Raw genomic sequence first — 21969 nt, forward strand, 5'->3', positions numbered from 1 at the left:
CGCTTCGATGTCGTATGGATAACGAGGCGTGTCGAGTCTCGACGGAGCGAGGTGCCGCAGATAATAAATGAATGGAGTTTGTAGAGCACGCGTCGAGGAAGTTGACGTCGGTTTGAGGTTTTCTGAAATTATATATGGCTGACTAAGCACCAGCGAGAGCGCGCCTCTGCACAGTTCTCGGTGCGGCCTTTACAAAGGAAGAATACCAGCATGCAAGCTAGATATTCATGAGCACTTACGATTTGGGTGGCCTGGTTGAGTGAGATATGAGGATAAAAGCCCGTAATAGGTATTCAGTCGCCGGCAGGACGAGAGGACCAGCAGTCAAGACGCCATCGCTATGCAATCCCCCTCAATCCAGATTGTACTCGGTACAGCCACCATAGATCATGTTATACAGAAACAGCTCCTTCAGGTCGACCTCCATCGTGTTGAACCAGCCATTCGTCCTCCGGCCTCTTGCTACGGGCGTTCCTCTTCGCATACTTCAGCAGCCTCAGAGCTCCGTGTGGCGTTACTCCCTCCACCCTCCTCGCCATGCCCACGCTAGCCGGCCGCACCAGCTTCAATACCTCTCTCTCGCCAATGCTTAACCCAAAGACCGAATCGTAGTCCAGGTCCACGGGCAGAGCGAGGCATTCGTCCCGAGCAAACGATTCTGCGGCCTTCTGCTGGAAGGAGATATAAGGAGCGTAGAGGCTTTCTATCTGGACTCTGCTCTGGATCTTGGTTGAGTAGTTAGAGATGGACGACAAAGAGTGGACGCGGTCCGCGATGCCGTTCATGTCGACGCCGGTCACACGCAGCATGTCAAATGCGCTCCGGCGGTTCGAGTCGATGCGTGAGGGAAACCCCATTTTCACCCATTCTGTGCTGGGGTGTCGGACTTCCTCAAGTTTGCTTTGCAGCTCGGTCATCTCGTCTCGAATGTTTGTGAAATGAGCCCAGCGCCGGTCGCTGACAACGCCGGCCGTGCGGCCTTTCTCTGTGAGTCGCAGATCTGCATTGTCGGAACGACAGCTCATACGGTATTCACTTCGTGCGGTGAACATTCGGTATGGCTCACTGACGCCCTTTGTGATGAGGTCGTCGATGAGGATGCCGATGAATGCCTCGGCCCGGGACAGAGTGAAGGATCCTTTGCCTTGAGCAGATAACCCTGCGTTGATACCGGCAACGATTCCCTGAGCCGCAGCTTCTTCGTAGCCGGTGGTGCCGTTGATTTGTCCGGCAAGGAAAAGCCCCTTGATGAGCTTCGTCTCGAGTGTCGGAAACAGATTCCGCGGGTCGATATAGTCGTACTCGACGCCATAGCCGGGTTGGAGCATTTTGACATTCTCCAACCCCCTGACCGTCCTGAGCATGGCGTACTGCGCATCGGCGGGGACGGTCATGCTGATGCCATTGGGGTAGATGATTTTGTTGGGCTCAAGACCTTCGGGCTCCAACCAAATCATATGTCTTTGTTTATCCTTGAACTTGATGATCTTGGACTCCAGGGACGGGCAGTATCGGGGTCCCTTGACTGTTTCTCGGATGTGTATCGACTTATCCAGGTTAGCTCGGATGATCTCATGGGATGCTTCGTTGGTGTAGGTGGTCCAGCAGTTCAGTTGGCCAGCCTCTCCAATCTCAACAGTATCGTTCAGGTAAGAAAAGGGCGTTGGCGGGGAATCGCCCGGCTGTACTTGCAAAACACTGAAATCAATCGTGTCGCGATCCAGCCGTGGCGGAGTTCCAGTCTTTAATCGTCCCAGTGTGAATCCTGCGCTCCGCAATGACTTGCTCAGGCCAAAGGTAGCGGCCTCGCCCATTCGTCCCGAGGGATATGCCTCCAGTCCGATGTGTATCTCTCCACCGAGAAACGTCCCGGTGGTGATGACCACATGAGAAGCAGGAATCACCCGGCCATCCTCAAGGCGAATACCCGTTATACGTCCTTGCGATATGTTGTCGCCAGTCTCGAGATCTTCTCTTGACACAATAATATCTGCGACTTTGCCTTCTACTATGCTCAAGTTGGGTGTGGACTCCATCTCTTCCCGCATGTATTTCTTGTACAAGTCTCGGTCAATTTGTGCCCGGGGTCCCCATACGGCAGGGCCTTTTTTGACGTTCAACATTCGGAATTGGATTCCGGCTTTATCGATAATGCGGCCTGCGACGCCATCCAGCGCATCGATCTCCCGAATCATGGTGCCCTTGCCTATGCCCCCAAAACTAGGGTTGCAGGAACAGACGCCCAGATTAGAGAACGACGGAGTTACCAGCGCTGTGCGAGCACCTGATCTGGCGGCGGCGGCGCTGGCTTCTGTCCCTGCATGGCCACCGCCAATGACGATGACATCGTAGGGCCTACTTTGGGTCAGTACTGATGTGCAGACGGGCGAGGGCATAAGGGGCCTACCTCACTGCGTCTGCCACAGCTGCAAAGAAGCGACGCTGCCGGAACAGATTGCAAGACCTGGTCCGAGGCGTATGGCCCCATTGACGGAGGCTTGAATGCCGCAATGCCGGCCTCATGTCGAAGTATAGTAAGTAGTATAGTACTGAATTATGGACTCTAACAACATAGTCAGAGAGGTTTCGGATTGTACAATTTCAGACCACCGGGTAAACATCGGCGATGAGCATTTGTGGCCATCGAGACAGGGCGAACTCTGGTGGTCCCCGAACCGCAGGGTGGCACCCTCTCCTCGTCTTGAACGCCCGATGCTGCAAGCCTCCCACCGGTTACTGTACCTCGTAGGCTTGCAGGCTGCCACATTATCTGCGAACCGCCAGCCGCAGGAGCTGCTGAAACCACTATGCATCCTCCTCATCTCTCTCATCCTTCATCCGACTAGCTTCGGATTTGAGGGCTGCACGGCTTGTTGTTGATCGAGTCTTCACGCCATGAGCTTCGGATTCAGTGTCAGCGATTTCCTAGCAGTTGCGGACTTGTTGGAGAGCACCAGGAAACGTTTCAAGGGAGCGCCGGCGGAATACAATGCACTGGCTGATGAGTTGGCACTGTTGCCTTACCATCAGTGCTGACCCTTTCTGACTACAGCAGGACGCGGACACTCCAAATAGTTGTCAACGACATCCGAGTCCAGGTTGAGGACGATGAGATTGCGCACTCCATCAAGGTTGCTCTGCGAAGCGCCAAGAACAACTGCGAGTCTGTCTTGAAGGACCTGAATGCAGTGATCGATGCTCACACTGAACTTGGCTCAGCTCCTGCAGGGCCCCGAAAGATACCACGGCGGATATGGAAGCGTCTCCGATGGGATCCCACCGAAGCGGAACAGCTACGCCTTCGGCTCAATGCATCCGTCCATCTCCTGGTGGCTGTACGACAAAGTGTGGACAGGTGAGCTCTGCAAAGGTATCTGTATTTGGGAGTGGCTGATCACTTGATCCCAGGACACAACAACGCGACATAGCTCAAGATTTGAAGAAGCTCACTGTAAGCCACAACAGCAGCGAAATGCTCCGTGTGGCGGACTGGCTTGCTCCCGACACCTACTCTGAACATCAACGTGACTATTTCACCAGGGTCCAAGCAGGGACAGGACAATGGGTATTCGCCGACCCACGGTTCTGCAATTGGTTTGACAGCAGAGGACCTTCTACGTTGCTGCTTCCTGGCATTCCGGGAGCAGGCAAGACTTTCGTTGCGTCAATCATTATCGACAGGTTGCAAGCACACGTATCCCAGGATGACACTTGTGGGCTTGTATTCTTCTACAGCAGCTTCAAAAGGCCCGCTACACAGTCCTGCCGCCACATCGTCTTCAGCATGGTACGGCAACTATACTTGCAGCAGTCACGCAAAAACGATGTTGTCAAGAGCGTCTATGAGGAACACATAAAGCGTCAACCAGCCACATCTCCTAGCCTAGAAGAAGCATGTACGATCCTCGAACAGCTTTTGTTGGGATTTTCGGCGGTTAATTTTGTCATCGATGCCTTGGACGAGTGCAAGGGACCGGAGGGATCTGCTGACAGGCCTTGGAATTATATCCCCAGTCTTCTTTTTCGATTGCAAGAAAAGTTGAAATCTCAAATGGCAATCAAGCTGCTCGCAACTTCAAGACCCGATCTGGAAATTGACGGCATCTTCCTCAAAGCTGAACGGCTGATAATCTATGCTAGAGACGACGACCTTGGTAAGTTCTGTGATTCGCTGATACCGAATATCCGGTGCGTTGCCCATAAGACCGAATTGCACCCTAAGATCAAAAGAGCCATCTGTGAGAGCGCGGGGGGCATGTAAGTGTTGTTGGCAGGCCAGCTTTCTTTGAGCGTTTGGCTAACCGGCCAGGTTTCTGTTGGCACAACTGCACTGCGACACCCTCGCAGCCAAGACAAAACCTAAGGATGTGCTACGAGCTCTCGAGGCTTTTGGCCGAGGTGGTGACGCTCTAGACAGAGCCTACCAGGATACGCTCACAAGGATACAGAGCCAGCCTGAAGAGTACAGTGTGCTCGCCAAAAAGGTCTTGGTTTGTATCACGTATAGCGCCGAACCACTCACACTCGACCAAGTAAGACATGCACTTGCCGTCGACCAGGAAACCAGAGAACTGGACCCAGAGTACGATTTGGACAACCCCGACGACGTCGTCTCGAGCTGTGCTGGCCTAGTGACCATCGACTCTGAGAGCAAAATCATTCGTCTGGTCCACTATACAACACAAAGCTTTCTGGAATCGCTCGGTAACCGACTTCTGTCGGATCCCCATGACTTCCTTGCCAGCTGTTGCTTGGATTATCTGCACCTGGATGTGTTTGCACGAGATCATGGCGATTGGTATGATGGCCCCCCTCACTCACTGCAATTTCCGTTCTTGAAATACAGCGTACAATACTGGAACTGGCATCTTTCGTCTGGCAGCGGCGACATAGCTCTGAGGCAGAAGGTGTTCTCTTTTCTCGACGACAGTGCACGTGTTACAACTGCGTTGTATTCCTTGAACAGATATCTTGCTGGTTCCCACGCCTCAGGTGCCCTCCACCTCCTCGCCACCATGGGGTTGAATGACTGGATTGGCGACTATATTAATCGCGGACCGCCAACAGATTGGAACGGGAGTGATCAAATGTCATGCATTGAGTGTAGGAGGTACGGACCTTGCATGACGGACAATGCGACGCCCTGGGTGACATGGCTAACAAGCTGGAGCGATTCCTTTAACCGCACGCCCTTGAGTTCGGCAATCCGTGAGCACCATGAGTCAACAGCGATTTTGTTGATCGATCTGAATAACAAGGTATTGGATGAGGTAGATGTGTATGGCAGAAACCCTTTGCACTATGCGTCAAGTTATGATTTGAGCGCTGTCGCCCTCAAGATCCTTGAGAAGCCCGAGAAGGTATCCTGGTATCAATATCGAGATCCGATTGGCCGGACCCTTCTATGCGTGGCTGCTCTTTACGGGTTGGAAGCAGTAGTTGATCGACTGCTGGAACTGGTGTCCGCCTTCGCCTACAGCGATGCGATCTCTTATACCACTTGGAAAGGCCCAAAACACGAAACGCCACTTTGGTCCGCGGCTAGGATGGGGCACCTTGGAATTGTTAAGAAGTTGTTGGCGAATAGCCGAGGGCGTGAGCTTAACTTACCAAACCTTAAGGGAGAGACGCCTCTGCATGCTGCGGTAAGAGGAGATCATTTGGAGGTGATTCAGTACCTCATGAGCCAAGACGGCATTGAGACAGATCGTCGTGATTTAGGAGGATGTTCCGCCCTGCACTTGGCCCGAAGTCGGCATGTCATCGAATATCTGCTCAGTACTGGCCTCTTTTCAGCTGATTCCACAGATTTCAGAGGCCAAACTGTGCTCATACATGCTGTGTTGAATGCGGGGCTGGAGGCCGTGGTATATTTGACGTCTCGACAGGATGTTGACGTGAATGGCACCGACCAGTACGGGATGAATGCTCTTATGGCGGCTGCCTCTATAGCGTTCGCAGATGCCATCGCTCACCTTGCTCCTCTGGTACGTGATGTTGATTCGACTGATAAAGCTGGCCGTACAACCTTACACTATTTATGCCTATGCTCTCGTCTGGTACGCAGGGACTCTCGCAGTCGTTTTCAGGCGAGACTCGACGCCTTGGTCAGAAACGGCGCTTCGTTAGATATCAAGAACAATGACTCTCTCACTCCATACGACGTACTGCGCAGTCGATGGAGAGACTCCCTCAATGGTACTGATGAGCGTGAAATTTTGGAAGGATGGATGTTGATCATGGAGTCATACATGTCGGCCACTGCCGAGGAATGAACACAGTCGAATCCATGTGTCGAGAAATGACCAACCTGTGCAAGGGTAGGAGGCAGCACCATGTCAGCTGGGAATCCTAACAGTTCAATCACATCCGACTTCCCCAGGAGGCCGCCATCAGACGAGATCTACCTGATCTTTTACTCAGCCATATCGCACACTTCCTCCACGGCCGCCATCGACATTCCAGGATCATGCTCCACCGACCTAGTCTGAAGACCGCTCCTCGATTTCCATCGTACCGCGAAGAGATTTTTTTCGAACAGAACCCCATAAACGTATTCCCTTGCACTATCTAACGACACGAGGCCCCTGGGTCTGGAGCTGGACCTAGTGTCACACACACACGCACACCCACATTCTCACGGATCTTGGCTCTTACCTGCTGGGAAACCAGGAAGAAGGGGAGTGTGCATGAAGCAGAGCAATGAGACGGGTAGAAGAACTATGAAACGAACCGCCCATGTAGTGAAATCAAAGATTACGTCTTTTTTTCCCTCATATCTCTCAACCTGTCCATTACGACCATGACGTCTTAGCTACTTTGCACAGACAGTCAATGAATGATATGACTTCCAACACCATCCTTACATCTTTCCATTCATATCTTTAAGCAGTCATCTCAGACTTTGCCTTAGGCCGTGCACATATGTATATGTTCTTCGTCGTGGTTCCATGATTTACAATCGTCGACCATGAATTGACCCTCGCGTCTCATTACTGCCGTATATGGCCATTTCCACCGATTGAAATTATAGAAGTAGAAGTAGAAGTAGAAAGAAGCAAAAAGGCGACATGAAACAGGAAACAACCCACATTGATATCTCCTCAACTCAGCCATCAGAGGCTAGGAACTCGCCCTTCCAGCGACCTTCAGAGCTGTCATCCGAGTCCCTGTCGGGCACCTCGATGCGCAGCACGGGAACGCCGCGAATGGTCCACTTGGTCGTCGTCGCCGTCGTCGCCACCGCCTTCTCCTTCCTCTTCAGCAGGGGCGCCGGGCTCAAGTACCACTCGAGGGAGCCGTCGAATTTGACGACGCAGGGCCACAGGCTGGCGGCGGTTGCGTCGTCGGACGAGGAGATGGAGCCGGGCCTGACGGCCCAAAAGGCGCCAAAGTCGCGCTGCAGCCGCTCCGCCACGTCGGCCGGCCGGTGCGGGAACTCGGTCGCGATGCGGTCCCGGCCCATGGTGAACGCGGCCGCGATGGTGGCCGGCAGCGTGATCTGGCGCGCCGTCGGTGGCCGTTTGCTCACGAACCGCCACCACGGCATCAGGAGGGCGTCCACCATGTTCATCGTCCACAGAGGCATGTGCGTCTCGTCGTCGTCGTCGTCCTCCTCCTCTCCGCTACCCGGCGGGGTGATACAATGACGACTGGTACTGGTCAGAGCAGGGCCCGGGGGAGTCTCAAAGACAAAGTCGACGTCGTAGGGCAGCGCCGGGAACTTCGGGTCGTACGAGCAGTACACCGGGCCGTAGTGGCGGCGGCGCGACATCTCGATGACGCCGCAGCACGCCGCCTCGCAGGACAGGTTGGCCCGCTGTTTGAGGAGGTAGTAGAGCGTCGTCGCGAGGCTGCGGGAGTAGTGCGTGACACGTTGCACGGCGGCGCGGAACTCGCTGCGGACAGCCACCCCCCGGCCTCCTCCTCCTGTTCCATCTCCTTCGTCTTCAGCTTCAGCCTGTCGTGTCTGCCCAGTGTTGTGGTCACCACCACCACCGTCGTCCACCTGCACCGGAAAAGGGTCAAAATGCACAACGACTCTGGTCCACCGGGCAAGGGGTAGCCGCACGATCTTCTGCAGGAGCAGCGTGCACCGACACTCCTTGTGGCCGATGATGTCCAGCTGCGGCGGGCAATCGCACGTGCCCTGCTCGCCGCCGAGACGGAACCGCAGCGGCCGGCGGAAGACCTGGCGCAGGGTCTCGCGCCGGGCCGCGACGCTCGTCGCCAACAGAGACCGGATCGTCACCCGATCGACCTCGTCGTCCTGGGCGGCGCCTGTGGAGACGCGGAGGCCGTCGCCCACCACGGCGCTGATGATCCGGGAGACGATTTCCTCGGGCAAGAAGGGCATATGGCGGCCGCCGTCGAGAGAGTCGTCGACCATGCTTCCCATGATAACAGTAGCATGAGTGGGTGGAATCACCCCCTTGTAGGAGTGGCCGGGGCTATTAAGACATCCGCGATAACAAGCACCTCTCATTCATTGGTACTTGTTGTTGTTACTGTTGGATTCAGCGAAGAAACTCCTCTTGGTGGGGCTTTTTTCTCTTGAGAGATGAAGACCACCAGTTTGACGGCGGTGGTAAGATATATATACATACAAAGAGGGAAAAAGAGTCATATTTGAAGAGATTCGAATGCGGATAGAGCCCGCTACATAATAAGTGACGGGTATTTCAAATGACATCCACGATGGCGAGAAAGAAAGAAAAGGGCTTCTTCCATCCTTTCCCTCCCGTTGAAGCGAGGTATTTAGTTGTTGCTGTAATCCCTCAACAAGTCACCTAAGGTGAATAGATACGGGATCGAAGAGGATCAGACAAGTTCAAGCAGATCTATCTGCCTCGAACATGAGTAGATTGCGAGTGGACGAATAACGAATATATCCCATCAAGACGAAAGGGTGGAAAAAAGTTGAATCTGGGCACCTTGCGCGACATCGATTTCATCTTGCAGGTACCAACATTACATTACATGGATCGGAGACTCTTTTTCCTTTCTGGTTCCCGGCCGGTTGTACTGTACACAATGTGGAAGGCGATCTGACAACATGAACGATCGGATGGGGACCGTGCTGTCTTAGAACACAACGTTCAACACCTTGCCTCCGCCGACGACAACGACTCTCTTCTTCTTTTCCCAGTTGTTCTTTTCCGTCAGCCACATCCGGCCTTCATCGGTGCCGAGAACAGCACGGATGATCTCCGCCTCTCGTGCTGCGAGGTCCGATCCGGCTTTACCTCCCGATGAATCGGACGGTACTTGTGCGGTAAATCGTAGTTTGCCGTTGACTTGCACGGCGCAGGTGATGGTTGTTTGACGGCTCTGCAGAGCAGCCTCTTGTTCAGGGGTTATGATATCGCCCGGCCACGACTCGTCGAAGATACTCTTCCTGACCGTGTCAGGCACTAGTCTTTCCCAGCATTCCTCTGCGAACGCTGGCGTGATTGGAGCCATCATCTTCAGGAGCGCGGTGACCGTGACATACGCGACGGACGATGTAAGATTGTTGATGCCGATCCCCTCCAAGCCATTGGTCAGCTTGATGAGGTCGGAGACCGCTGTGTTCAGCCTGTAGATGTCGCTCGAGAAGGTCTGCGAGATACTTTTGCTGGTGCTTTCCGTCAAAAGCAGGGCGTTGCCATCATTCGTGCTAAGATCGCTTAACTCTGGTATGCTGACCTGCGAGACATCCACCTGGACCTGTGAACTTAACTCAGAGACGAGGCGGTGGACCCGACTAAACCACCTCTGTATGCCGACAATCTTTTCCTCATCCCACTGTAGCACTTCACTAACGGGAGCGGCAAAGAGAATGTGTGCTCGTAAGGCGTCTGCTCCAAACTTTGCAATGGCTATGGACGGGTCCACGCCGTTATGCTTGCTCTTGGACATCTTTTCCCAGGTGACGTTGGGTGCTTTACCCGAGGCTTTGATCCTTGCCTCTTCGCCATCAAAGTCGACTTCACCAGGCAGCAGGAACCGACCGCTATCAGGATCAGAGAACGTCTTCCCGTGTACCATCCCCTGCGCGATGAGTTGTTGGAATGGCTCGGCATGGCCGTTGTCGCTAGACACAAGACGTTCGCTGCACAGGAATTTGTAGACGAAGCGCGCATAAAGCAAATGTAGAATGGCATGTTCGACGCCACCAACGTAGGTGTCGACGGGAAGCATATCAGCTGCGGATCGCTGCGAGAAGGGCTCCAGCTCATTCGTGGCGTCTGGAAATCGCATGAAATACCAAGATGAGTCGACGAATGTATCCATCGTGTCCGTTTCTCGCTTAGCAGGATCTTTGCAGGATGGACATCGGCATTTTACCCATTCTTCGATCTTGTCTAGTGGATTACCTGTTTGTCCTTTAACGGATGAATCGAGTCGAGGCAATACTACGGGGAGGTCTTCTCTGGGTACAGGAACTGGCCCGCATGCCGAACAATGTATGATGGGAATGGGCGTACCCCAATATCTTTGCCGGCTTACCAACCAGTCGCGCAGTCTCCAAGTTTCGACCGCTTCCGCAAAGCCGTGTTTCTTCAGGCTAGAGATGATCTCTGTTCTGGCCTCACTGCTGGACAGACCAGTATAAGGCCCACATAAAGAGGTTAGCCAGCCATCATTCGTGTAAGCTTCTGGCACCTCAGCCGGGACCGCACGGGTGGCTCCATCACCCCGTGGCTCTGGCGAGATCGCAATGTCGACAGGATCCGAGGGCCTGTGGAGTTTCCAGAAGCTGAGATCACGAGAGTCGTGAGCCGGAACGCCCATCACGGCGCCTTCTCCATAGTCCTCCAGCACATATGGAGCCGCAAATACTGGCAAGGGCTCAGCCTTCAAATCTCCAATCTCGGAAAGGGGGTTGAAGGCGTAAAGTGGCAGCTCGAAGCCTTCTTTGGAGTCTGGCGGGAAGGAAGCTCGTCTGTCAAGGAATATTTGCAGTTCAGGCGACTGAGCCGCGGCCTGGACCACAAGGGGATGTGTCATCGAGAGTGCGACATATTTCACTCCAAAGAGCGTATCCGGACGGGTAGTGAAGACATGGATATGGGAAGATTTCCCCGTGTCGTCTCTCAAGCCAAACTGGATGCGTGCGCCTGTCGAGCGGCCTATCCAATTCCGCTGCTGAGTTACGACTCTTTCAGGCCATTTCCCGCCATCCGAGAGATATTGCAAGTCTCGTAGCAAGTCCTCCTTGAACTCAGTGAGCTTGAAGAACCACTGGCGGAGTTTGATCTGCTGAACCATGGCCCCTGATCTCCAAGAACGTCCATTGTGGTCCACCTGCTCATTGGCGAGGACTGTTTTGTCGACAGGATCATAATTGACCAACGCTTCCGCCTGGTAGGCCAACCCACGATGATATAACCTGAGGAAAATGTCTTGAGTGTGCTTGTAGAACGACGGCGAGCAAGTTGATATTTCCTACGAGGGCTTGATCAGCACTATGTACATGTGTTCCGTGCCTCTGACCTACAGCATCCCAGTCAAAACTTGTATTCATGCTCTTGAGTTGCTGTTTCATCTTCGCAATGTTTTCATCCGTCCAAACCGCCGGGTCAATACCGCGCTCGATTGCAGCATTCTCCGCCGGAAGCCCAAAAGCGTCCCATCCTGTCGGGTGCAGCACATCGTAACCTCGCATTCTTCGATAGCGAGCGATCACGTCGGAGATGGTGTAGACGCGAAGATGGCCCATGTGAAGAGACCCCGACGGGTAAGCGAACATCGGGAGGACATAGGATTTGCGAGAGAGACTCGAGTGTCCCCCAGCCTTCGCCGGGTTTGCCCATTTCTGCTGCCATTTCGCGTCAATGGCACGGAGGTCCAGGCGAGGCACCTGAGTGGCAGCTCGAATAGCAGTGGTGTGCAAACTCCGAACAAAGAGCAGCCTGACGGACTGACGAACAAACAGCCTCCCCTGCATAACCTCCAACCCCTCCACCACCGGTTGGGCGCAGAGAATGACAAGGAACTGTCGACCACGACAGGTTTTATTGCGGGAGAGAGGTGTACTGCATGCACCGCAGTGTTATCCAGGAGATTGCTCAATAGGAAGGTTGACCGAGCCTAGTGTCTGCGAGGCGTTAAACTGAACCCCACTCGTCTCTTCACGTCCTTCTTCTCACCTTGAACGAGCAGTCTCCTTCCAACCATCAACTGTTGGTTTAGGGGTCTGTCTGTGCTAGGTGTTTTATCCCTTCGGTTCTGTCGCTCGTTGCAAATATCTTTCAGGGTCCGTGCCAGAAGGCTTGAGATCTGTTCAGATCAACGAGGTAGGATGGCGGTTGTGGCTGTCCAGAGCTTCACATCCCAAGAGATGTGTTGACAGTTCGCAGCAAGATAAATCAGCCTAGGTACTGATAGGTAAGACCCTCGTGCTCTGACCAGGGACTGGACAGGCCGAGGAAACAGCTGTCACTCGAACCAGACACAGCACTCATTCGTTCACACTGAGGATTCAGCAAAAGGAGCTCCTGGAGCTTGCTGGCCTGCTAGAAACCACTTCACTCCTCATGTTTCTTGAATTATGATGGAGACAAGAGCTTGCCATGCGCAGCAGCACGTGTGAGAGCAGCTTATGCTCCCCATTTTCTGTCGTGTGTTTTGACGGCGCTGTGCTTTGGTCAAAGGCAAACTGAGCAATCCGTTCCTTATTCTGGCTTCTGCTGGTCCTCGCATACATGCCTCACGATAACGGTGAGTCTTGCGTCGACGAGGCAGAGAGTTCTGGACCACATTGCGTGCAGGTCACATGGTGCGGAAACTGCACTGGTAATGTCACGGGTGCCGAGAACAAGCTGTCAGTGACAAAGAGACACTGGCATGTGCCTCACCCGGACAGCTTGCCAAATTCTCATGTCTGTCACCTATCGCCCGATTGGCTCTTTCGTGGCACCATCATTGCAATTCACAGCTTGGACCAGTGCGCATGAAGCAGCATCCTTTCTTTCACTTATCACACATCCTCCCGCTCAACTTGCCTCGATCTGGAGGTTTGCTTCGGACATCCTTTTGCAAGTCTTTCAATTTGGCCTACAGCCACAGAACTCCGACTTTTGTGGTGGCACTGGCTGAGGAAGCTTTCCACTTCAGAGTGCTTCAAGTACTTACATCATCAGGTGGCTTTGACCTCCCCAAGCTGAAAGCTTAGACTCGTCTCACTTCCCCCTAATTTGTCACAGTGGACAGATAACATTCTTCAATCTCGCCAGCATGGCATCCAGCACAGCTCTGCAGATCGAAGGAGTCAACACTGGTGAGAAGGTACAGCTTTCCCATATTTGGATTTGTACTGATCCCCCCATCATTAGGAGATCTCGGGCCAAGTTTGACCTTTTCCCTTCCTGCCAATATCCCCTACCCCGAGGGCCGTGTCCCGGCATCGAAGATGAATCTTTCTCAAGACGGAGACATTAAGCATGGCAAAGATTGCGAGTTCCTGGACCATGCCCTCCATGGACCGCTTTATCAAGTTGCATACATTGAAGCTTCCACCATCGAATATCCAAGCAATCACCTCCTCGGCATTCCTCAGGAAATTCGCGACACCATTGTTGGCCTTGTCTTTCCACCCAAGCGGGTCGTTGGCTCTCGGCCTGCGGTTGGCTGTGAGACATTCCATTTCGTCTGTCGCCAGACATATCACGAATCATACAGACGCTTCAATACTCAACCCACAGTGCTTGTGCCATCCAACAAGGGGCCGGAATTCCTGAAGAGGACGCTCAACATCACGACAATCAAGAGCAATGCTTACCGGAGCATTAAAAGCCTCTATCTCGAGATTCCTCAGAACAGCCCCAGCAGTTTCTTCCTCAACGGGGGAGAGGTTTTAAGATATTCAGCTCAACTTGAAGAGCTGCACTTGTTCGGTGTCGGACCCGACCGCTATGGATCCTCGACAAGTTCCGCCGCTCACCCTTGTGGTAAACACGATATGTCGATCATGTCTAGAGCCGGCAAGCTACCAATTGATGGACAAGGGTATCGGCGCCGCCTACCTCTGGTCAACGGTATCCAATGGCTAGAGAAACTGAAGGTTCTCGCTCTGGATAACCTCAACCTTCCTCTGACCCGAGCGCATGTTCTCATGAACAAGCCACGGCTGGAATCGTTGCACATTGCAGCAGACCCACGGTCCGTTCTGCATGGGGAGGTCCTGGCCAAAAGCCTCTTCTACGCGGGGCATGGGACAGCTCCTCCCGTCAAGGAACTCCGTGTCGATGCCAATTCCATTCTGACTGCGAGTGGGGTCACCGCCAGGCTGGCTAAGACTTTGGAAAGTCTCGACTTGGTGATCCCAAATATGGCTTATCAAGTGCATGCGTACGACGTCAATTTCTTGCGCGAGGCCAGCAATCTTCTGAACGAACTCCACATGGTCGCCGGACGACTGCGCGAACTGAGGATTTGTGTTCACGGGGCCATTTCGGAAGAAAACCACCACTACGGGAACTTCATGGGAGCTCTCAAGCATTGCGTCTCTCGCATGAAATCCCTCAAAGTCATCGAACTTCATGTCCATTGTCAGTCACCCTGGTTTGCTCGAGAATTCATTGAGGCCGTCCCTCCGTCCGTCACTCGACTCTACTTCAGCGATCTCTTCGTCAAACGAGATGTGCGTGAGCTCTCGAGCTACATCAGTGAGAAAACCAAGACGCCTTTGCTGTACGCGTGGGAAATCGAGGAAGCTTTCGCCATCGGAGAGGATCTTCAGAGAAAGGATTACATCCAATTCAGCGACAATCGTCTGGCCTTTGTGGGTTACGAGTACGATCTTTTCGGTCAGCCCAGTGCTGCTAACCTGCAATCCAACGCCATGGCCAAGTTCCTGAAGCTCAACGGCCGAATGTTGGATAAAGAGCGCAACCGACACCTGGCTCACCTGAAAGGTCGTCACATACCCCTCAAGGAGGGCAGCTTCGGAGACCACGCGGAAGCCACGAGGGCAAACTCAAAGTCACACGGTGGACTCCCTGCTTGCACGCAGGCGAAAGTGGAAAAGTATGGCAAAGTCTTGGACATGTGCGGCTTGGGTGACAATGGATATTTCGGGGGGGAAGATAAGGCAGAAGCGGTATTCGAGGCTGAGCCCGCGGCTCAAGGCGGCCACTTCAGCTATCCTGCGGTATCGGATGTTGAGAACGGGTTCACCTTTTCCAACCACTGGCTGAGCAAGTGAAGAGGCCAGGCCGGCAACATGCGTGCGACTGGCAATACGAGAGCCAATGCACGCACAGCAATGGAGCTTGACCTGGGCATGGACCGTCAAATAGACAGCGGGCTTTCGGGCTGAGGGAGAAAAGAGCGCATAGGCTGGATGTTTTCAGAGACAGTCAAATAGGCGGCATATCAGAAATGCAAGCTTGATGATGAAGACACAACGAGATAGCTGAAAAGGTGAAGAGCTTGCAATGAAACGATCAAATCAGTCGCTGTCCTGACTCTTAGGGTCTGTCAGACTGCCACTATTATTATGTACCGAGTAATGTGTCATCTTTCGGCGTATCACGTGCTTGCGCGCGGAGCCCTAGGCACGTGCCAGGAAAACCCGCCCTTTCCCGAGTAAGGTGCTTCGCATCCTGACCTGATCACTGACTCAAGCGTTGCAGGAACAGCTTTGCCCTGATAAGCAAGGTCGCTCAAAGCTCAAAATGCAGCGAGATCCAGCTTCTCCGGCCTCTCATGCCTCCGCCTCCGCCCAAGCCGACTACAGCCTCTCTCCTCCTTCGCTTTGGCAGGATGGTCGAAAACGGAAGAATGCCCCGCCTGGCTCGCGCAGCGTCGATACACTCACCCCCGAGCAGCTCGCCAAAAAGCGTGCCAACGACCGCGAAGCCCAACGTGCCATCAGAGAGCGCACCAAGCAGACGATTGAGAGTCTGGAACGGAGGATCCAGGAGTTGACGTCGCACCAACCATATCAAGAGCTTGAAGCCGTCATCAGACAGAAGGATGCTATCCAGGCAGAGAATGAGGAGATTCGGCGGAGGCTGGCCTCTGTCATGTCCATCATTCAACCCATTGTCGGAGCCCAGGGATTGACCGGTATTGCTCTTGACTCTCTTTCCACCATGTCGGCAGTCCCGTCTTAACTGTTGTGACCGCCAGATCTTGCCAGCGCTGCGCAGCACAATGTCCAAGCCGGACTAAGTCAAGCGAATCCTCTCCTCAAACCTCCCTTTCCTCCACACAACGGCTCGCCAGCCGATCCCACCACCTTCCACGGTCAGCGCAATGGACTTCTGTCACAAGGCCATTCAGAAATGTCAGCGCACCCTGCCCAGTTTGAAGGCGAAGAAATCGATGACAACAGGTCTTCGCTGACATCGAGAGATGCACTAAGCAACCAACGAGACAACCTTCAACGGAACCTCGAATTGAACGACGGCGGGGAACGCGTCAATTTGGGATTTCTCCTCGATCTTTTGGGACAACGAATAGGCGATGCACGGTCTCAATCCCAACTTCAGCCTCGAAGTCGTCGCCAACAGTCGCAGCAACACACCTCGCCTTTCAACCTCAACTCCCCCTACCCGGCCCTCTCCCCGACCATGCCCGATCAACTCCAACTCCCCACCGCATCCTGGAGTGTCCTCCCCAAAAACAGCCCGCCCACATGCCCTCTCGACAGCTTACTGCTCAAATTCCTACAATCTCGGCAGCGCGAACCTGTGGGCGGCGCCAATGCGCTTCCCACCACCCCGTCCTATCCTTCCGTTTCGTCTCTTCTAAACCCCAGCGCGCCTCGTCGGTCGATAGACGAGTTATCCCAACTGATGACGGACATCATCTCGAAATTCCCCAACATCTCCGAACTGCCAGACCAAGTGGCGACGTTGTTCATCATGTTCACCCAGATGCGCTGGCAAATCCATCCGACCAAGGAGAACTACGAGCGGGTGCCCGAGTGGTTCCGGCCGACACCGGCGCAGATATTCCACGCTCATCCGGCGTGGATGGACCACATCCCGTGGCCGCGGATGCGAGACAGGGTCGTGGCGAACCCCCAGGATTATCCGTTTGACAACTGGTTTTACGCCTTTACATCAGGCCTTTCCGTCAACTGGCCATACGACCCGGTGGATTGTCTGCTCAGTACATCCGAGAAAGAAGAACCAGTCATCAATCCCGTCTTTGAGAGCCACATCCGGCGCCTTGAGAACTGGAGTCTGGGACCGCTGTTTGCCGAGACCTTTCCTCAGCTGGCGGATACGGCGAGAATGAAGGCGAGAGAGCCAGGGCCAGTTTGACGCGCGAGCTGATGGCACAGATGAATAGGTTGTTCATGTTGATTTGTCGATCACGCCAAATGACCAGAGTGACTCTATCGTCGTTCAGACGGTCCTAACTGCCGCTCTCGGCTACAGAGACTATGGAATATTACACCTACGTCGTGGGGAGATACCCAGTTTCAGGAAGGGCTGAGATGCTCTTAGTTACCTGCTCGACATCGTGGGGAACTCATCGAGAGCATCAAACTTGCCACATGAGACAAATACACAGAGGAGGATATGAAAAAAAGGAAGGATTGATCTACCCCCATGTGACGACAAGGATCAACCACCAGAAAGTGTACAACAATATGGGCGGTGAAGCGCTGCTACTTACTGTACCTTGCTAGGTACCTATGTATGTACGTGCATCATGATCTGGCAACATTTCCCCCGGGCTCGAATTACCAAAAAGCAAAGCAAAGCTGCTTGCGGTGAGCGAAGCGCACTTGTGTGTGAATAATTAATTCAGTTTGAGCGTGATAATCATGTATTACGAGGTCGCGAGAACACCAAAGGCGAAGCGAAGCCGAGAAGGCGTTGTCGTCGCCATTAATTGATCGATTGATTTGATTGATTTTGTCTGTCATGTCACACATTTCTCTTCGAGCGAGCTTTTTAATGATGATGATAATAACAATGATAATGATAATAATCAAGCTGGCTGACTGGCTGGCTGGCTCACGTTATGTGAGAAAGAGAGTAAGTGGGTGTGAGAGAGAGAGAGAGAGAGAGAGAGAGAGAGAGAGAGAGAGAGAGAGCGCGTCTGCCTCGACGTCAAGGGGCCACGACTATTCATGTATGTATGTACTCGGTACTTCTCTGTACTTCGTACTCCGTACACCGTCATAATATGTATCAACCGCAGTATTCTCTCCCTCTCCCTCTCTCTACCGTGAACAGAAATGGATGTGTGTGGCTGGGCCTAATTAGAACAAGTCCACTTGACCTGTACGAGGTACGGTGTACCGAGTGACGATGGGCATGTCAGTCCACGGTTTTCTACAACTGGACTTCAGTGAGAACGAGACGCACATTTCCAGAGCGGCACATGACGAGATTTGACTTGAGCGAGTTTGAGTGGTCCTTCTCTATAACAACTCCTTTTCGTAGAATGCAATACCCACCCGGCCCCATCGTTCGCCTTGCACATGTCATTTCTTTCATGGAAAAAATTGATTTCTTTTGGGAGGCGGGACGTGTCCCTCCACCTCGTCTCTTGTCGTAGCAAAATGGCACTGACGAACACCTCTTATGCAGCAACTTTGGCACCGTACTTAGCCGCTGCGGCGTCGAAGAGCACACTCTTCTCTTCCAGATCTTTCAGTAACGCATGCTCCGCGTCTCTCTCTCGTAACTGCTGCAGGAGTCCTTGCACTTCCTCGCTCTTTTTCCCAACAATGCTTGCCAACACCACACTGTTCGCAATGGCTTGCACATCGGCATTCGCCATCCCCACGGCCTGGTGCAACGCGGCCTCAGCCTCTTCCAATCTCCCAAGATGTATCTCGGAAACAGCCTGCCCCACCAGCGCCGTCGGGCTTGTATTTCCCGGCGTTGATGCGATTTCCTCGAAGACGTAGAAGGCTGATTGATACTTCTCCTGGCCGCCTTCCCGCAGATTCGTCCACGCTTCGGCGAGGTTGATGAGAAGCGAATCCTGTGCCCAGCGTTTGGCCGCGGCCACTTCCTTGACGGCCAGATCCGTACGGTTTTGCATCAGGTGCACCTGCACCAGTATGGCCACGGCTTCCAGGGAGCCTTGGTGTTTGGACAGGAGATCGACGGCTTTCGCATATTCGCCGGCCGCTGCGAGGACGGTGCCGCAGCAGATCTGAACCACGGCCTCCTCCGCATCAGACTCTGAGAGGGCTAGTGCAGTTTCGAGTGCCGTCGAGTGGCTCCCAGCCGCGTGTTGTGCCAGAGCCACTATTGAGCGCGAGGCGGCGTCTTGCGACTGTTTGAGGGAGGAGATGACGGATGAGGCATCGCCCACGGCTATTTGTGCACGATACTTCAGGATCTGGGCGGTGGTTTTGTTTTCAGAGGAGAGAGAGGAGGTGTCAAATGCAAGGACGGCATCGTAGGCATGTGTGTAGAATGCGGTAGTTATATTGAGGAGTTCTGAGCTTCAGTCAGTGTGGGTGGCTTCAGGAGACGCTACCAGGATGATGTACATACCGCCTTCGCCGGAGAATGGATCCATGGCGGGGGAGGTCGTGCAGATTTCCACAGGATGGGACAGAAGATATGGGAAGGGATGGACTGAGGGGACAGTTGTGGAATATCGAGAGCGACACCCAGTGACCCCCCTCGAAGAATAGTGTCCAGTTCAATATCTGGGGTTCGTCTGCTGCGCCGACCGGGAAGGAAGGTGCGGCGAGATGCATCTCCGCTCATTATTGTCCCACCGGCTGGCAGCCTCATGTGTCTGGAGTGCATCATCCCCTACGAGGGAACCGGACTTCATCTCCTTCTTCTGCAGCCCTTGCTCAGTGGGCCCGGCGAAATCAAGCAAGCTCTCGTTGTACCTTCACCGTCAACATGCCAGCACCTCGGGCTCCCCGCTTCAGCTTCGCCTACAACAGTATCCTCCTCGACCACCAGAAGATCCAGACAGGACGGGCCATGAGCCGAGTGAAGGCGAACTACCACCTGTTCCTCCGCAATCAGCCCCGAAAACCACAGTTCAAGCTACAAGACCTGGGGCCGCGAAGGAGGTGGCAGGTCCCCAAGATGAGACAGATTGAGGGTTGAATTGCAGGTCGCTGGCGGGAAACGGCTCGTTTGACGGTCTGGGAACACTTTCTGGTCCCAGCATTTTGGGATGGATGCAGGGGGTATGATGTTCACGAAATGTAATTTTATGGCTACATGGAATTTAGGACCGGTCGACACAGTCTCTCCGCTTTGGTAATGAAATGAGAATCTCACTCCTTCTCGCCTATTTCTCCTGAGAATTTACTCGTTCAGCGGCACGGTGTCGACAAACAGAGCCTTGGCGAATGCTTCAGGGTATCGAGCACCGTGGACTTCGGCGGCGTCAATGACCTTCCGAATCTTCGCATTCTCCTCGGGTGTGATCTTGACCTTCAACGAGGCGATATTCTCATCAAAGTTCTTGATGCGGGTGGTGCCAGGGATGGGGAATATGTCGTCTCCTTGAGCCATCAAGAAGGCCAGGACCAGCTGGCCCGAGGTGCAGCCTTTCTCATCCGCAATCGCCTTGATGTCGTCGACCAGCTTGAGATTCTTGGGGAAGTTCTCCTCGCTGAATCGGGGGGCAAAGCTGCGGAAGTCGCCCTCTTCAAAGTCGGCGCGGCTCCTGATGCTTCCGGTCAGGAAGCCCCGACCGAGAGGAGAGTAGGCGACAACGGCAACCCCGAGCTCCCGGCAGGCCTTGAGCAGGCCGATCTGAGGGCTCTCAATGTCCAAGGAGAAAGGGCTGTACTCGACCTCAACAGCATCAATATGCGCCACCTATATCCGTGTGTTAGTGAGCACCTTTCTTTCACAAGGGAAGCAGATGTGCTGACCTTGCAGGCTCTCCGGAGTGTCTCGGCACTGCACTCGCTCAGACCCAGGTACTTGACCTTGCCGGCATCTTGCAGCTCTTTCATGACTTTGACAGTGATCTCAATGGGCTGGGAGGCTTGAATCCTGTGGCAGTAGTACAGGTCGATCTGGTTAATGCCCAGTCGTTTCAGAGACTTGTCGCATGCTGCCCTGATATACTCTGGCTCATTCCTGGGCACACGGATATTCGTCGATGGGTCAGTGGTATTGCCAAACTTGGTGGCGAGAAAGATATGGTCTCTCTTGCCCGGGTTCCGCTGGAACCAACGGCCCAGCAGGTCTTCATTGTCCCCGTAGGCGTCGGCAGTGTCCCAGAAGTGTTCGCCGGCTTCGTAGGCGTGGTCGAGCATGGCATAGCGTTCTTCGTCGGGCTTGGGTTTGCCATAGAAAGCGGAGAGGCCCATGAGGCCGTAACCGAGCGCCGTCACCTCGGGACCATTCTTTCCCAGCTTGCGGGTGGGGAGTTGTTGGGGAGCCATGGTTGTTGGGGGTTTGGATAGGAAGAGTTGGGCAGATTGATGGATGTGGACGAGTTGAGGCAGTCTTTGGGGTTTTATAGATGTACGTGGTAGGAGCTGAGGACGGATCTTAGACAGACACGACAGGCTCATCGTCGATGCCATCCGCCGTCGTACCGGGTTTTAGCCAAAGTCCTCAATGTGTCTCTCTCGACAGTGATGTCATTGGCTCTTCGAATGCCTGTCGTCCTCGTGCGCTATTATATCCTTTCTTCCATTTCTCTTGTGCTTCTTGCCTCTTGTCCCAATCGCCGGCTTTAACGGTATACTCGTTCCCACTGGTAACCCCCCACCCAGCTCACCCGACATCGATTACTAAGGTATTGAGAAAAATCCCCTGATGCATGCGGCCGCCCTGTCCGCCCCAGAGACAAATCTCAGAGGTTCTAAGTTCTCGCCTGCTCCATGCCCTCCACTCGTGGACCACGCTGACCGTCTTGTGGATCAATAAACGTCGTATTTACCCTGCTGCCGATCTGGGACACCTGTCATCAGCCTTGTTACCTGCCAGATATAAACCCCGCCGCCTCGAGCCTCACCTGTTCTCTCACCCGGGCTCCTCGATGCTCGGCCAAACTGCGCTCCACTGCCAC

General features: G+C 53.8%; 9 protein-coding genes across 9 annotated transcripts; 3 read left to right on the forward strand and 6 right to left on the reverse strand.

Annotated features, from left to right (window-relative positions):
- Positions 1–392: 392 nt before the first annotated feature.
- On the reverse strand, positions 393–2523 carry AYL99_08288 (tRNA uridine 5-carboxymethylaminomethyl modification enzyme GidA; the record flags this gene model as incomplete). The annotated part of the gene is made up of 2 exons (XM_018839796.1): positions 393–2355; positions 2408–2523. 2 exons carry the CDS (start codon positions 2521–2523, stop codon positions 393–395), a joined length of 2079 nt encoding a protein of 692 aa, XP_018690917.1.
- A 372-nt stretch (positions 2524–2895) lies between these two features.
- Positions 2896–6275, forward strand: AYL99_08289 (hypothetical protein; the record flags this gene model as incomplete). Its single annotated transcript, XM_018839797.1, has 4 exons — positions 2896–3005; positions 3056–3355; positions 3409–4257; positions 4310–6275. The coding sequence occupies 4 exons, from the start codon at positions 2896–2898 to the stop codon at positions 6273–6275; spliced, it is 3225 nt and encodes a 1074-aa protein (XP_018690918.1).
- An 833-nt stretch (positions 6276–7108) lies between these two features.
- On the reverse strand, positions 7109–8398 carry AYL99_08290 (hypothetical protein; the record flags this gene model as incomplete). Its single annotated transcript, XM_018839798.1, has 1 exon — positions 7109–8398. The coding sequence occupies one exon, from the start codon at positions 8396–8398 to the stop codon at positions 7109–7111; it is 1290 nt and encodes a 429-aa protein (XP_018690919.1).
- A 686-nt stretch (positions 8399–9084) lies between these two features.
- On the reverse strand, positions 9085–10275 carry AYL99_08291 (leucine-tRNA ligase; the record flags this gene model as incomplete). Its single annotated transcript, XM_018839799.1, has 1 exon — positions 9085–10275. One exon carries the CDS (start codon positions 10273–10275, stop codon positions 9085–9087), a length of 1191 nt encoding a protein of 396 aa, XP_018690920.1.
- Positions 10276–10354: 79 nt separating this feature from the next.
- AYL99_08292 (hypothetical protein) lies at positions 10355–11704 on the reverse strand (the record flags this gene model as incomplete). The annotated part of the gene is made up of 3 exons (XM_018839800.1): positions 10355–10358; positions 10496–11430; positions 11483–11704. The coding sequence occupies 3 exons, from the start codon at positions 11702–11704 to the stop codon at positions 10355–10357; spliced, it is 1161 nt and encodes a 386-aa protein (XP_018690921.1).
- A 1517-nt stretch (positions 11705–13221) lies between these two features.
- Positions 13222–15190, forward strand: AYL99_08293 (hypothetical protein; the record flags this gene model as incomplete). Its single annotated transcript, XM_018839801.1, has 2 exons — positions 13222–13264; positions 13320–15190. The coding sequence occupies 2 exons, from the start codon at positions 13222–13224 to the stop codon at positions 15188–15190; spliced, it is 1914 nt and encodes a 637-aa protein (XP_018690922.1).
- A 472-nt stretch (positions 15191–15662) lies between these two features.
- AYL99_08294 (hypothetical protein) lies at positions 15663–17261 on the forward strand (the record flags this gene model as incomplete). The annotated part of the gene is made up of 2 exons (XM_018839802.1): positions 15663–16056; positions 16120–17261. The coding sequence occupies 2 exons, from the start codon at positions 15663–15665 to the stop codon at positions 17259–17261; spliced, it is 1536 nt and encodes a 511-aa protein (XP_018690923.1).
- Positions 17262–18534: 1273 nt separating this feature from the next.
- Positions 18535–19488, reverse strand: AYL99_08295 (hypothetical protein; the record flags this gene model as incomplete). The annotated part of the gene is made up of 2 exons (XM_018839803.1): positions 18535–19406; positions 19464–19488. The coding sequence occupies 2 exons, from the start codon at positions 19486–19488 to the stop codon at positions 18535–18537; spliced, it is 897 nt and encodes a 298-aa protein (XP_018690924.1).
- Positions 19489–20243: 755 nt separating this feature from the next.
- Positions 20244–21337, reverse strand: AYL99_08296 (hypothetical protein; the record flags this gene model as incomplete). The annotated part of the gene is made up of 2 exons (XM_018839804.1): positions 20244–20762; positions 20819–21337. 2 exons carry the CDS (start codon positions 21335–21337, stop codon positions 20244–20246), a joined length of 1038 nt encoding a protein of 345 aa, XP_018690925.1.
- Positions 21338–21969: the final 632 nt, after the last annotated feature.

The sequence above is a fragment of the Fonsecaea erecta genome, assembly GCF_001651985.1.
Source record: "Fonsecaea erecta strain CBS 125763 chromosome Unknown Scaff7, whole genome shotgun sequence".
NCBI classification, from domain to species: domain Eukaryota; kingdom Fungi; phylum Ascomycota; class Eurotiomycetes; order Chaetothyriales; family Herpotrichiellaceae; genus Fonsecaea; species Fonsecaea erecta.